We start from the raw sequence: 14,219 nt of genomic DNA, 5'->3' as shown, positions 1-14,219 counted from the left end.
CACCACCATGCCCAAACTCTGTGGCAATGGAGCCTCTCTATCCAACCTCATAACGAATCTCGAAACTCAGTTGTCGTACCGCCTGCAGAAGAGCCGCATTTGTGGATCGTCTACCCTAGTGCCAACGTCTTTTCGTTGAGGATAGTTGAAAGTATACTTTCCTCATACACGTTACCGCAAGCATCTTCGAGCCACAAGACCCTGACCAAACATCTCCCGGGGTCTCTTTCAGAACGGAACGCTATTAGGTATATCAACAGCCGCAGCTTCTGAAGCTTGCACACTACCAAACCCCTAAAACGCTTTCCTCACACCAACAACATGCACTCGCATGTGCGGTAATCAAACACAACCGTCACTCGGAAATCTGCGAACTTTGCCAAACTACGTATTTACCCTAGTCGAGCAGAGAAGGATAGATTGTCCCGTCGAGGATATTCACATCATCCGAAGAATATGCTGAACTTATGAATCGCTGGATAATCTATCAAGAGCACTCGATTCGATGATATCATTCGGGAAGTCAGTCCGCATGTTAGCGATAAGTCATTGGCGAAGGTTTTTGATATCTAACCCCCACGCCTGTGGATCCAGCTACAGCAATCAATGTACCGGCATATGTTGATATACCCAATTCTCCATTTATCAAGGCTGGGTTTTCGCCGACGCGATACTATAACAAAACGCCGAGCACTATCGCCGGAGAGCATCCGAATGCCCCACAGTACCCGCTGGCATTGTTGCTGCAGCCGCTGCAACCACACTGGCAGCGCGTCGGTCCCAGGAAACAACAAGGCAACGTGCCGCACGGGACTGGCCGAATGATCGATCAACGCTTGTGTATTTTATGCGGGGCGCGCTTGCGACAAGACGTCCATGCATTGTCCACCGCTGCAATCGCCTTCAAAATAGTCCGCGCATACTGTACCAGCCAGCCTATGACATAGTTCTGGGAGTGGTCGCGTTTTGATCAAACTGAAAGCCGCGAACTAAAAACCTCGATAACATGGCAGTCCTTCCGGTAGGCAGGGAGACGAGATCACGAGATTTTACGGTCTGCACCCCCTTCAGAGTCGGAAATCCCAGAAGTAAAGGACTGTGGTATCTATGCCCAAAAGACATCAAGTGGGTGTACCTCCACAGGTTTTGGGCATGAGAACATCGCGGTATGACGTCGTATGGCTACGTGTACATCTCTTGGTCTACTGGAGCTCGCCTCGTAACTTCGATGGAGAAAAGATTCTCGATTACACAACTTATGATGCCAAAGAAGTGAAGCAAGATGATCGGCTGAAACGTTCCTATAGCATTTAGACGCATCAAATGCCAAGCTATGCAACTGGCTCCGAACAGTCGCTCTAGAAAAAATCTGTTACTGTAGTCCAACGAGCTCATCCTTGAGGGTGTCGATCGCTACTTAAGCCGCGGGAATAAAGGATTGTAGGTTGGGTTGTACTCTTTTCGCGGCACTTGCGGCTATAGTGGTAACGCGATATGCCGACTATATCGACGCATCTTAGTAAGCTTTTCCGAGATTCTGGCTCACTGACTTGATAGACATTGAATCATGAAGAGTATCAGTTCATGCTGCGCATCAACTCGGTTCAGGTCATCCGATCACCATTGCATTGAATGTATCGCATGTATGCAAGCCTACTACTAGTCAGCAGCTCATGTGGTCCGCTCGTCTCGCATTCTGCACATGGTCGAAAACTCGAAGCGACGAATAACAATATCAAATTGAGGCTTGCATACGCTTGCACGTGCATATACGGTCTGACTCCGACTCTATCAGACGACAGTTTCCTGCACTTGGTCATGCAGGACGCCGCATTTGCAAGATGAGCACCTCACCGGAAGACCCCAAAGCTGACATACAGTCGGCTATCCGTTCATGCGCAACCCCACAAGAAGTACCACGTTGCTCAGCATCCGATCCACAGCAAGTTCGCATAGTCACTGCATGCCAACTGCCTAGCCGTGGGACCCTGTTTTGTGACGAGTTTAATAATGGAGTCTTTATCAGCCGCCATTTGCGCCTGCTGAGAATCATCGGCAAACCCGTTATACAAGGGAAGAAGTATGCAGCCTCATCACACCGCGACCTGATGTTCAGTCGGAGAACGGCGCCACGTGCGGAAGAAACTATATGCACGTTTGCAGCCTCACATTCTATAATGTAGTGGGTACCTTGTCCCTAATCCCGAGTCGAGCGCGCTTATCCTACAAATGACAGAGTGTTACCAAATTCATGAAATCCTTACATAGAAGTTTTCACGCCCCACAGAAGCGAGGCGCCCCCATACCAGCGCCCTGACGCTTTTGTGGCCGCGGAGCTCAGCTTACAATCATCTTCACCAATAAACGACAGTGATACACTCCGATATGAATCAGTTTGCCGAACTTTCTCTTATGCAACGAACCTCTGCTTTCAGCCTCGTGCATGCTGCAACCTCCGCTCCGTACGTGTGACATGACATGCAAATAGCCATAGATAGTGCAATCGGCCCTACTCCATGGCGTACAGCATCGTAAACGCAAGGCACACCACCACGTTCCGCTGCTAAGTCACTTCTGCCATCACATGCATACTCCTTCACTCAAGGAGAGCCTCGGATAAGCATCCGAGCAAATAGACTTTCGTTAATCGCGCATTTCATCCTTCTCAGCTCCGCACCTGTCTGTCCTCACAGGGCAGTCGTACATGAACACGTACGTACAAGGAGGTCGGCCCCGCAATCCTTTCCAGGATTTTCTCAGGCGATCAGATTCGTAGCTCATGAGCAGATGAGCCATTCATGTGGTCAGGAAGAGACATCACTCGCGATGTCTCGCATATGTTCTGCATACCTCGCATCCCACAACATCTCCAATGCCCAATGTTGTCCTCATGCCCAAAGTATTATGCCCGAAACGCTGTGAGCGCAACCTTCTTCTTACCCACTACATGCGTGTCTTGCGTGCAGCTACGCGCGGGCGCGAAAGAAAGCCAAGTTACCAGCAAAGACACATACATTTGGCAAAGGCGCGAAATCAAACGCTCGGACACTACGTATTGCGTGCATGCTGTGTAACATACATACATGGATAGAACGGAGGTAGCTGCGTGGCATGACTCGGTACATATACAAGGCAAAGCTGCACTGCTCCGTAGTAATTCCACACCGATAGTGATAGGTCAAGAAACGGGAAGGTGAGATGGAAGGAGTGGAAGGATTAGGCAGAGAGCACAGCCGCAAAAGACCAGAGTTCGCGTCACACAGCACAGCCGCAGAACTATTGGCTGTGATTGATGCATTGATACGTATATATACGGCTGTGTAACGTTACTACGGTGATCGGATCGTGCCGTGAGGTTCCGTCTTGGATTTGCTTTTTGGGTTACCAGCCTCAACCGTCACTCCATGACGAAATTGCCCATTTTCCAGATGCGCATCTATAACATGTCAGTAAAGTCCTATCTATGAGTAATCCCAGTCTATCGGCACATCTCTGTCTCCAATCTCCCCTGTTGCCTCACTTCTCTGAGCAATGACCAAAAGCCCAGTCCAGCCCATCCGCATCTCCCGCAAGACCGGATAGTGGCTTCTGCTCTGCGGGGAACAACCAGCCCACGCTTCCGCTGCCCGTCAGAACCTCGCATCGGGCGCGCGCCTTGTTTCCCAACCAAATTGCCCTACCCGTCCGTTCGCTGCAAATAGAGCCAGCGAGCGCCCGTTCCGTTGACGCCACAGCGGTCCAGATCGACACGGGATTTGCTCCTTTACTTTTTTCTTGCAGACTAGAGAATTTCTCCGCACGTTAGTTTCGTTAACTCTACGTAGATGAAGTCACGACATCATGATTGTTTGAAACACACAAGGTGCGGAGTAAGTGCATAAGCAATATGTGGAGTGTGGGGTTAGGCGGAGAGACCATGTGTTGGCAGGAGTCGAGTGATCATTCTGCGAGCTAAACACTGCAAGTGCGGAGAGTAAGGAGGTTAGAACGGAAGCTAGCCACGTCAACGTGGCAGGCAGGTTTAGCTGAAATGTCATGTCAAATTACCATGTTACTGTGCCATGCGTGCGGCGTTGTGGCTCCGAGGAAATGGTTCGAGGCAGCGTAGCGCATGCTCTCGAGGCAAAGATCGTGAACGGCAGCGTCGATCGGGCTGCAAGGCAAGCCGCTTCAACCCATCGCCCCTTTCCGTCAGTATCCTCTCCTGAGATCAGGAAAAGTTTTCACCACCGCGGCTAAAGCATAGAAGCATCGAGAATGTGTAGGTGTGGAAATTTGACTTCCAAATTCGCGCAATCGTAGCGCCGAAGTCGTATGGTATCATTTCTAAATAGTTGTTGAGTGGTATCTTCCTGATAATTAACCTAGGTATCCCACGCCATGCCATGCCCATAACCCACACCAAGCCAAAGAGGTGAGTATTGGCCAATGCACACCCCTCTCTCCTTGCAAGACTAGCATGCAAGCCGGGCCGGCCCACGTATAGAATTGAAGAGAAAAAAGTTGCACCAAACCATGTCCTGCATTGAAGCGAAATTGATCGTCCTCCCAACCGCTAACAGGCCACCGCCGGAAGGAGGAGACGAAAGAAAGAAAATAAACGAACCGAAAACCAACAACCGACCTTCCCATCCGAAAACCCCGCACTGCAGGCTCGGCAAATGAAAACAATGCTATGCAAAGCAGTTTTGTGTTGTCGTAGCGTCGTTATGAGATTGCTAACAAAGGAAACAAGAGAATACAGGTAGAAACTTTGTACAGGATAATGACCGAGCAATGAAGCTCAAGAAGCAAGTCTATGGGATATCGCCAAGATGCAGTTACAAAGGTCAAGGTTTGCTCGCCGGCAAACCATCCTTGTTGCCCCCATAGTTGAGTATTGCGCCAACGACCAATGAAGAAACAAAGTGTTGGTTGAAGAAAGGGTATATGCTAGAAGAGAAGTGTAATGAAACGATCGACGTCCAACAGGACAGGTGATCAGCGATAACTTTTGAGTGCCGAGGCCATGTTGCGGTTCGATGAGGATTTGATAGCCGTCGGAAGCGAGCTTGCCAACGAGGCGGTTGAGCAAGGACGCGATGTTCTGTTTGAGGATAGGGTGCGGGATTACATGCCGAATGCATCAAGTCGAACCGGAACGCCGTAGGATACTAGAGTAGAGGTCGGTAGAGGATAGAAATGTATAGTACAACTGCAGCCGACGACTCAAGCCGAGTTGACGCGTGGCGGCGTCGTCAGCTGCAAAGAGTGGCGTCATGTTGCAAGCTCACACTATCGCTCGAATGTGCTGGAGCGACTGATAGAGTCTAGGTCAGACTCGCGCGACTCGCTTCCCGCCCGTTGTAGGTCTTCCTTGCGCTTCCTACGCTCGCTAGGTGCTCGGCTGATCAAGCGTCTAACAAAGCTGCGGCTCGCTTTGTTGCTTGTGGGTTCTTGAAGTGGGCTGGTAGGCTCAATGGATGACCCGCAAGAAGCGCTTGCTGAAGGTTCGGGCGCATCGACAATGTCCTGCTTCTTGATCTTGCAGAAGAGGGTGGAGAATAGATATTGCTCGCCGTTACTGTCGTAAAGTGGAAGATGGCGGTAGCCTTGCTGGATGCTGTTGAGCTTGGCTGTGAACGTAGCAAGAGGGGCGTGGTTGGTGGTTCGTGCATCAAGCGAGTTCCAAACAGTCCAGCGCACGAAGACAAGGCTTGGGTATCTAGTGGTGACCGTCATATCGATCTCGTTGCCGAACTCAGGGTTGTAGCCATTGCCCTCTACGATGCGTGTTCGTTTGCGCAGAGGGTTGCCGATACCAGAATGGCCATTGCGAGCTGATGCGTCTTGTCCACCAATTCCTGTGGCATTCGCACCCATATCCTCTGCGCAGTACATCTCAAACTCGACGTACGGGTTGATGTTGGCTTCTTGTCCAAGGCCGCGGGGACGGGGTAGCTGTTGAGCGGAGATGATCTGCACAGTGAATTTGACTTCTTTCTTGGGTGCCTTCCTGTAACTAGTGGCTGGGGCCTCTGGGTCGAGACGAAGTGCAGCCGGCTTCAGCACGTAGCCTGTGCGGTCTTCACCGCCAGCGAACATGGCTTCGTTCAACTGTTGACCAAGATCGTAAGTTTGCCAGTTCAGCGCAGCCATTTGGACGCCGCGACGCCAGAACTTGAGGGGATCGAAGTTAGATGAGTTGATACGGAAGGCGTGAGGGTAGACGCGCATCAGGCAACGCATGTTGTGTGCCTCGAGCAAGTGCTTCTCACGAGCTCCAGGCTTAGTGAGCTTTTCGAAAGCTCGCTCATTGATAGAGAAGACATGGTTGAACGTGTTCGCATCGATGCTGCCAAAGTCTGTGAACTTGACTCCGCGTGTGTAGACACCGAGGTTGCCGAGCTCTTTTGTGATGTTGCTGGTCTTAGTCTTCTTCGGCTTACGGCGATCATCCACTATCTCTGCTGTCTCGGCAGCGGTTGCGTTAGGGCTATCGCTGTCTTCAGCTGAGCTGACCGCTGCCGATGTGGGTAGCGTATTGTTTGAAGTTCGTGGTGTTGCCCAAAACGACTGGGATCGCTCTGGCGGGCTCATTGAAGGGGGGCTGGAAAGAAGAGGCGAGTCCGGGACGAGCTTGTCATTCAGCATCACAGGACGTGACCAAGGAGAGCTGAAACTGCGCTGTCTTCTTGAGGTGATCTCGCCCATGAGGGCCCTGGTATCGATCTCGTCACCAGCAGCTCGCTTGACCTTGATAAGAATTCGGTACTTCAGTTCCTCGGGTGTAGGCAGCGATTGCGAGTCAAAGTCTAGCGGCTGGAGCACCAGCTTGTCGCCGAACTCCTGCATCATGATCTTGACCATGGCAGATTGTTGAATCGGTGAGCAGTGCACCTCGAGCGAGAGGATGACTGGGTAAGGTGACTCTGTGAAGGCATACTTGTTGATGACCTTGATAGTGTCTTGAAAAAGGATGCTCTTGGTCAAGGTTCGGCCGTGCATAACAACAGGGATGTTATCGGCGCCATCCCAACAGTCGATCTCAAGGCATCGGCAGCCCTTCTGGAGCGCTGTAATGTAGGCCTCTGTGCTTGACTCGCCTGCGACCTGGCGGCCGAGCAGGTAGGTGTTGTGGGAACTGGAGATGAAGTACTCGTTCAATGGTCGGTTGAGTTCTTTTGGCTGACCGACTGGCTTGAGGATGGAGTTGGCGGCAGATGTCAGGTACGTCTGGAAAGCCGGGAAGTTCATTGCCAAGGGCAATGGGATATCCCCACCCTCAGTGGGAGTAGCAGCCATCCTGGGTCTTGTCGCGCGCGCAAACTTCTCGAAAGTGTTTGTCCAGTACTCAAGGTCTTCGTTCACGTCTACGCCCTGGTCCTGACGCAGAAAGGTAAAGAAGGTGAACTTGTCCATTTCAATTTTCGAGCCAGATGTGTAGGTCTTGTAGATGGCCTTGATGTCTTTGCGCTCCTTGAGGCGTCGGACGAAATACAGAAATTGCTGTTGGTTGAGTTTTCCAGCGTCCAGGGTATCGGCTTTTGAGAAGTAGGCGCGAAGCGTGGCTTCTGTGCAGTTGATGTGCAAGCTTCGGCACAGCTCGACAGTGCTTGGGAAATCGAGAGACTCGTCGCCTCCGCCGCGCTTTTTCATTGCGCGTTGCCAGACAAGCTTTGCGCTCTTGTCCGCGAAGCCAAGTAGGCCGGCCATGAGGTCAATGCGGTTGCGCGACACAGACTCAAGTGTTTGAGTCCACATGTTGAAGACACCGACGTCAGGCGCAATCAAGTGCATCGTTCGTATCCGACCTTTGGAGCGAGTGGTGTCGGTGTACACGATGGTAAACCAGTAGGGTGCCCAGTTCTCGGATAGGCCGCACTCTTCGCGGTAGTGCTTTGCTTCCGGTCCTGAGCGGATCTCCTTCACATCATCGATGTAGAAGGCTTTGGAGGGTCGCGATGGATCCCAGAATACCTTGGCCGATTCCAGATCGAGCCGCAGGTTGATCTCCTTCTTCTCCTTCTTGGTAATCTTCCTCAAAACGGTGCCTTGCTCAAGGCGAGAGTTGCGCACTGGGGCGACAACTGCAGCATCTGGTATCGAGCTGAAGCTTGGGGTCGGGTTCGAGATGCCAAGGCCGTGGATGGGCTCAAAGGGGTCTTCTACTGCTTCTTCCTCTTCAAAGGCGTCAAAATCGGAGATGCCAGTGTCGGCGTCGGCGGCAGTCCTGCTGTCGCTGCGGCGGCGCATGATGACGGGGCCGGAGCTCTTGTCGCGTAGTGCTGAGGTGTTGCCTCGGCGGAAGCGGCCTGGAATGTTTTGGGCGCCCCGGCTAACTCTGCGAATCAAGCCCGGTCCCTTTCCCAGGGCCTCGGCCATGGCCGAAGGTGAGGATGTGGGCGGCGACTGAACTGGTGGTGGTGGAGGGGGAAGGAGCGACTCCGGCAGGGTGTAGGAGGGAATGGCGGGTAGCGACGACGAGACAGGCACCATGCCCTCGGGAGTAGATTGCAGCGAGCCATTGAGGTACGAGGCCGTCAGAGCGGGACTGGCACGGGCGGGAATGTTGATGGCGCGGGCGTAGCTGGGCTGGGGTGAGGGCATACGCGGTCGCGAGTAGGCGTCGTGTAGCAGCGACATGGTCGTGGTAGTGTCACTTGAATCAGATGGAATCGGGGCGGGCTAGTAAATCTTCATGGCGCGGGCAATGCTGAGTGAGAAGGAGCGTAACGGCGTGCGGGCGCCACTTGGGTAATAAAAGCAGACAGGATCAACAGCCTGCTGGGTCCTGGGGGAAAAGCTCAGGCTAGGAGCTGCTTTGCATCGTGAGACTGACGGAATGCGTTTGGGCTATGACGAGTTGGGACTGGGAAGCGCGCGCTGCGCGAAGATGCAGACGCAGGTCAGCTGGGATTACTGGAGAATTGACTTGCATGCACTCTGCATGGATAATTTGGGATTCTCAAGTACTCCGGAGCAGTCGTGGGGGTTGCAAGCGATTCGGCAGACCAGGGCGGGCGAAAATCGATCAGCGCGTGGATTCGGTGCTGCAGGAAATGCGGAGAAGGGTGTGGTGAGGCAGCGTATCGTCGGCTGTCGTCTATATGGTCCTCGGTGGTGTGAGTGTGGGAGGGCTTGACGTGGACGAAAATGTTTCTTTGTAATTGGTGGTTGTGCTGGATAGTGCGAGGAAGGAGTGGGCTGTAGGGCAGACAAAGTAGTATATGGGCAACGGCTGCGCTTGGCGGCCTTCTTTAATCCAGGAACAGACAAGGCGCACACCGAATTTTCAGCTAAATCTTACAAGCACACGATTATCCCTTGACTCCTAGTCATTCGGGCTTCCATCCGCCTCCGCTCAATTCGGGCTCCGAAGGCACTTCCCTGTTTGTCTCCTGTGCTAGCGCTGGACAACGAGAGCCGCGACGCTGGTTAAGGCCCCACTGAGCAACGGTGTCCTGTATGACGCAGCCCATGGATATACTACGGGGTCCGCCAATCATAGTCCAGGCATACTGAGCCGTCGCTGTCCTGGCCTGATGATTTTCAGGCATCCAGGAAGGCAGTGGAAGCACTGAGGAAGCATATGCTGGGACAGTGAACAAGAACAGGACATGCACTGCCCTGCCGTTTGTCAATCGCCGGTTGCACTACATCAGGCCTATCATGGCCATGCCGTGCCTTCCGGCGAGGGGATGCAAGGCTGGCTCGCAAGCAGAAGCAACTTCAAAGGCCCTGATATTGTTCGGTTCGTTGTCGTCGATCAATTCGTTGACTCACCGGTCCTATTGCGCTGGTTGTGCGACGGCCCTGTTGCGAAACCTTGACGAGTACAGGCCAGCTTGGTAGCATTGGCTATACCACAGGTCGTCATGTTTGCTACATGGTATCCGCATTGCCGACTGCACGCGGTGCTGCTAGTTTCTGACTGGTCTCGCGCGACAATACGGTGTGTCCGAGTAACACGAAGCAGCAAGCGTATACTGCATCTTGCTCGCTCACTCACTTCACTCGCTGAGTCGCAGTTGTGGCAGACGGACATCAAACGTGCCCATCCAGCGAGTCGCATACATCGAGCAGGCGCCCCATGTGTGGCGGTGACAGCCCCCATCGCATCGCATCGTCTCACACGTGGCGCGCGGGCAAGTGAAACCCAAGTGCGAAGCCGGCAGAACGGTACCATCATCATAGGCGGCTTCTGACGGTCGTGACGGCGCAAAGTCAGGGATCCGCCCTCGACTCGCTCTAAGTTTCCGCTGGCCCCTCAATTTGCTGCAGCCGACTCGGCTGCTTCACAATTACAGCACGTACCGCTTTTTCACACAGAATGGCGCGACAATGCTGTACGCCCAATGCTCGTATCCGCATCGCCCTGCCCACTGCGAGTCGCGTGATTGTTCCATGGCTGTGCTCCAAAGTTTCCATGCCTTCGAGAAGGAAGGATTCCTGCCCCTGACAGCCACTTGCCAATCATACCACCGCGCCCCCGCACATCAACCGTAGTGCCAACGTGCCGGACTTTTCCAGCTCATCCCAATGTCCATGTGACTTGCTGGCGGTGTGATGCATCTTTGTTCATCGTCGCGCTTTGTCCAATCGTTTCTTTGTTGCTGCTGTATTCTAAGCGACCTGTCTCATGCCTTGACTGTGTCTCCAGCGCCGCATTCGGCCCTTGGGCGTCAGCGTCCTTTCGTAGCTCATCGGGCGCATATTCGGTAGGCTCGCCGTTGTCAGTGATTGCCGTTTGCTAAGTAGGGATGGCCTGCACTGTGTTGTCACAAACTCATAGGGCTCACCCGAAATAGCGCTGCACGTAGCCCCGCCTGCTCTGAGCCACGCTCGAAACATTTGCAATCGATGACATGCATGTACCCATCACCCCGTACGAAGGCGTCATGCCTGCACCTATTCTGTCGCTGTCTTTATGTGTGCTTCTGCATTAAGCTTCTGCATTGAGCCTTTCTGGCTGTCTGCGGCTCCAGTCGTGCTGCAATGCCGTTCACAGTTTGATCAACGTGGGCGATCAGAATCTTATTCTGCGTACGAGCTGTGCGACTCGGACTGTAGCTTGAACTGCGCATCTTGTACAACTTGCGCCAATGAGAATCTGTAAGCCCCATAAAAATGTCTGATTCGCTGATGGCAGTAGGTTGTACGCCGTTTACTTAGCCTACCACGGTACTGCAATGCCATATCGATAGGCAAGAAAAGGCGAAACTGTGTTACAAGAAGAGCCGAAACCTCGATCAAATCTCAGCCTCAGGTATCCCGCGTTCGCAGTGAGCCACCCTTCTAGCATGTACCCTGTCAACGGTTGTCAGGATCGACGAGGTGGAGTGCCCCCATCACGGCTTGTTGGGATATCGCAGCCAGAAGAAGACCCTTTGAAATTTCGACTCAATATGGGTCCGCTCGCCCTCGCTGGTTCTTGTGCAAATGCATGTAACTTCAAGATGCGAGACGTTGTTATGTTACTAGAACCTTGGATGAGGTGAGACCTGAAGATGCGTTGTTCTGTAGAGATGCATGGGTCACCCACTGCTTGTCGGGAACTTTGCGCTCTAACATCTCGTCGCCCTGTTCACTTTGAGTCAATCTCTCAACAAATCCGCCGAAGAGTAGTGGACTGGCGTTACGGGATCTTAATGGTGGCGCAAAGCTTCTTGGATCTGGGGCGTCGTAGCCCGCGTCAGAAGCAAGTTCTGATCCATACTCGTACACTATGGGGCTGACAGAGTTGACTGCGCGGGATATTGGCAGATACTCTGAAGATGCATTTTCAGAGCACCTTGAAATCAGTGGAGATGTTTTGCATGCATGGTCCTGCATTCCTGGCAACGAGAGTTTATCATCACTCTGGAACACAAATGCCCGCCAATTCTTCTCGTCCTCGTCCAGACTTCGCAAAGCGGTGGTCATCGGTTCCTTTCGACGAATGGCGGTCACGCCAGAGGGATGCGTCAGTATTGGTTCTCTAATAAGCCTCGTCAAGGAAGGCAAAGAGGCGGAAGTTGAGGACGAGCTGACGCAGCTCTGATTACCCTGACCGTGAGTGGCCTGTTGTGACCAGTTCGTTGCAGCTTCATTGTCCTGTTTCGTGGTGGGGTGATCATGCAAGAAACTGCTTCTGGCTGTATCGGAGTGGCTTGAATCATCGGAAATTGCGAGACACGTCTTCCAGGGTCCTTCATCGACGATTGCGTGGCCTGCCGAAATCTCAACATTGACAGGATGCTCCATATCAATATCGACCTGATGCATATGTTCCGTCTTGGACGGGAGCGCCAGGTCTGGATTGCAAAAAGGCTGTGTCTCACCGATCTGGTAGTCGTCCGATGCAGTACGACTATGGCTACCTGCAGCAGAGTTGGAGCCGCTGAAGGCGAGACCGAAAGCGCGCTCACCGCTATGCACATGATGTGTAAGTCGAAATTCATGTGTAAAGCTTCCGGTCTGCCGCGAGGTTATTGTCGTGGGTCGACACTGCAGTCCAAGCTGATCACCGATAATGCCCCCTTGCTCAGAAGCACCTGAAGATAGACTAGCTACGTTGTGCCGAGCAATACTACAGCACTGAGGCTGCTCACCGGTCGACGGCGCACGGGAATTAACACGAGCTTGCTCAGAAGCACTAGTTGCTGCATGAAACTGAAGATTAACAAGTGGCTTCTCTGAGCGTTGCTGTGCAAGAGGTCCTTCCTGGTCGAAGAGCATTAGCTCAGAGGAAGCATGCGACTGCGCATGTTGGTTCAGCTGTGTAGAGTAAATGCTTGTCATTGCATCTGTACCAATCCGGATTCGCATATTGTCGACATTTTGGTGTGGATCACTTCCTCTGAGCATGCGGGAAAAGTTGTCGTTTGCAAGTTCAAGGTCTTTATCCCTGAATTCTTCATTGTCCCTCTGTCTTGGAGCTGCGCTGTGTCCTTTTTTCGTTCTCCTACGCTTGCCGATTCTGCTCTTCTCCCTGCTTGATTGGAACCGTAGGCTGACCGGTTTCGCTGGGTCAATGCCGACCCAATCTTGCTGTGTTAAAAGCCTCTTCCTGTTAGCTTCAAGCCACTGGAGGTCCATTTCCATCTCTGGGGCCCTGTGTTTCCCGTCATGCAAGTCTGTTGGGTTGTTAGTCCATCTTCACGTGGCCCCAGCAAGTGAGCAGCAAGTCACCACTAATGCCTCTATGGATGCGAACTTTTGCATTCGAGTTCGAAGGAGGACGACGCAAAAGATTTTTTGAATGCCTTTCATATGACGTTCTTGTCAATCGTCTCTTGTCTGGCGTGGGCTCACGCTGCGTTCTCTCACTTGGACGCTTCGCTGTATGTCCTGTAGGCCACCGCACTGAGCCTGAGCCAAGCGGAACTAAGTTCCAAATATCGGGTTTATCGTTATCTATTAGATGGTTCGGTCGGAGAGGAGCGACATGTGAGTCAGTAGCATTTTGTAGCTGTGTGCGCGCCTTAGCAAAGTACGCTTTCTGCTGTTGGAGCACGCCTGCGTTGGCTTTCTTGGTGCGCTGCAGCGAGCCGCCTGTCCAGTTCATGTGCATAGCATGTCGGCACTGTTCTATAACTGCACGGGTTGAAGGAGAATCATGCGAGAAGAGGCAATTGGAAGGCAGTGGATGCTGATCGAAGCTGCGGCATGCGCTTGCCTGCTGAATATGGGCAGCTCCTTCCCCAGCTACGTCTCTTTCCTCTCCGTCCGACCAAGCCCTAAGGTTGGGACACAACTGCAGCACTCCACACCTCGTATTGTGCACTCGACCCTCCACAGCGCTGGCTGACCCATCTTCCTCGGTTACTACTCAACGAGCGTCCTCCACGACTCATGCTCGGATCTGTCTTGCCGGCGGAAAAACAAGAACAGATGAAAGGGTCCAAATCGTTTGGTCGATCGGCGCCTCCATCACTTCCCTCCGCAAGAATAGTGGAGCGCCGGAGAGGTACCGAGACCCTGCGACGGGATCCCCGTGGGTGTGGGAAATCTTTAACTCATGGCCATAGGGTGTGGGGACGGTCACTTGAAGGATGCATCACGTTGCTACACCATAATCCACGAATATAGCAGGATATGCGAAGTCCATGAGCTCTGTAGGACCGATTTTAGAGCTATCCACAACTCAAACTTTGGGGTCACACCTGGGGAAATCGTGGAGACGTGGAGAAGAATGGGGTTGACAACCACAACCCCATACCAGATCCACCACCGTTCCCAACCATACTCCATTTATC

General features: G+C 52.8%; 2 protein-coding genes across 2 annotated transcripts; both read right to left on the bottom strand.

Moving 5' to 3' along the window:
- Nucleotides 1-5,274: 5,274 nt before the first annotated feature.
- On the bottom strand, nucleotides 5,275-8,625 carry AA0111_g5851 (hypothetical protein; the record flags this gene model as incomplete). Its single annotated transcript, XM_028652009.1, has 1 exon — nucleotides 5,275-8,625. One exon carries the CDS (start codon nucleotides 8,623-8,625, stop codon nucleotides 5,275-5,277), a length of 3,351 nt encoding a protein of 1,116 aa, XP_028506464.1.
- Nucleotides 8,626-11,451: 2,826 nt separating this feature from the next.
- Nucleotides 11,452-13,065, bottom strand: AA0111_g5850 (hypothetical protein; the record flags this gene model as incomplete). The annotated part of the gene is made up of 1 exon (XM_028652008.1): nucleotides 11,452-13,065. The coding sequence occupies one exon, from the start codon at nucleotides 13,063-13,065 to the stop codon at nucleotides 11,452-11,454; it is 1,614 nt and encodes a 537-aa protein (XP_028506463.1).
- Nucleotides 13,066-14,219: the final 1,154 nt, after the last annotated feature.

This window comes from Alternaria arborescens, assembly GCF_004154835.1.
Source record: "Alternaria arborescens strain FERA 675 chromosome Unknown contig_12, whole genome shotgun sequence".
NCBI classification, from domain to species: Eukaryota; Fungi; Ascomycota; class Dothideomycetes; order Pleosporales; family Pleosporaceae; genus Alternaria; species Alternaria arborescens.
The sequence above is the reverse complement of the archived record's forward strand: the minus strand, read 5'-3'. Positions and strand labels throughout refer to the sequence as shown.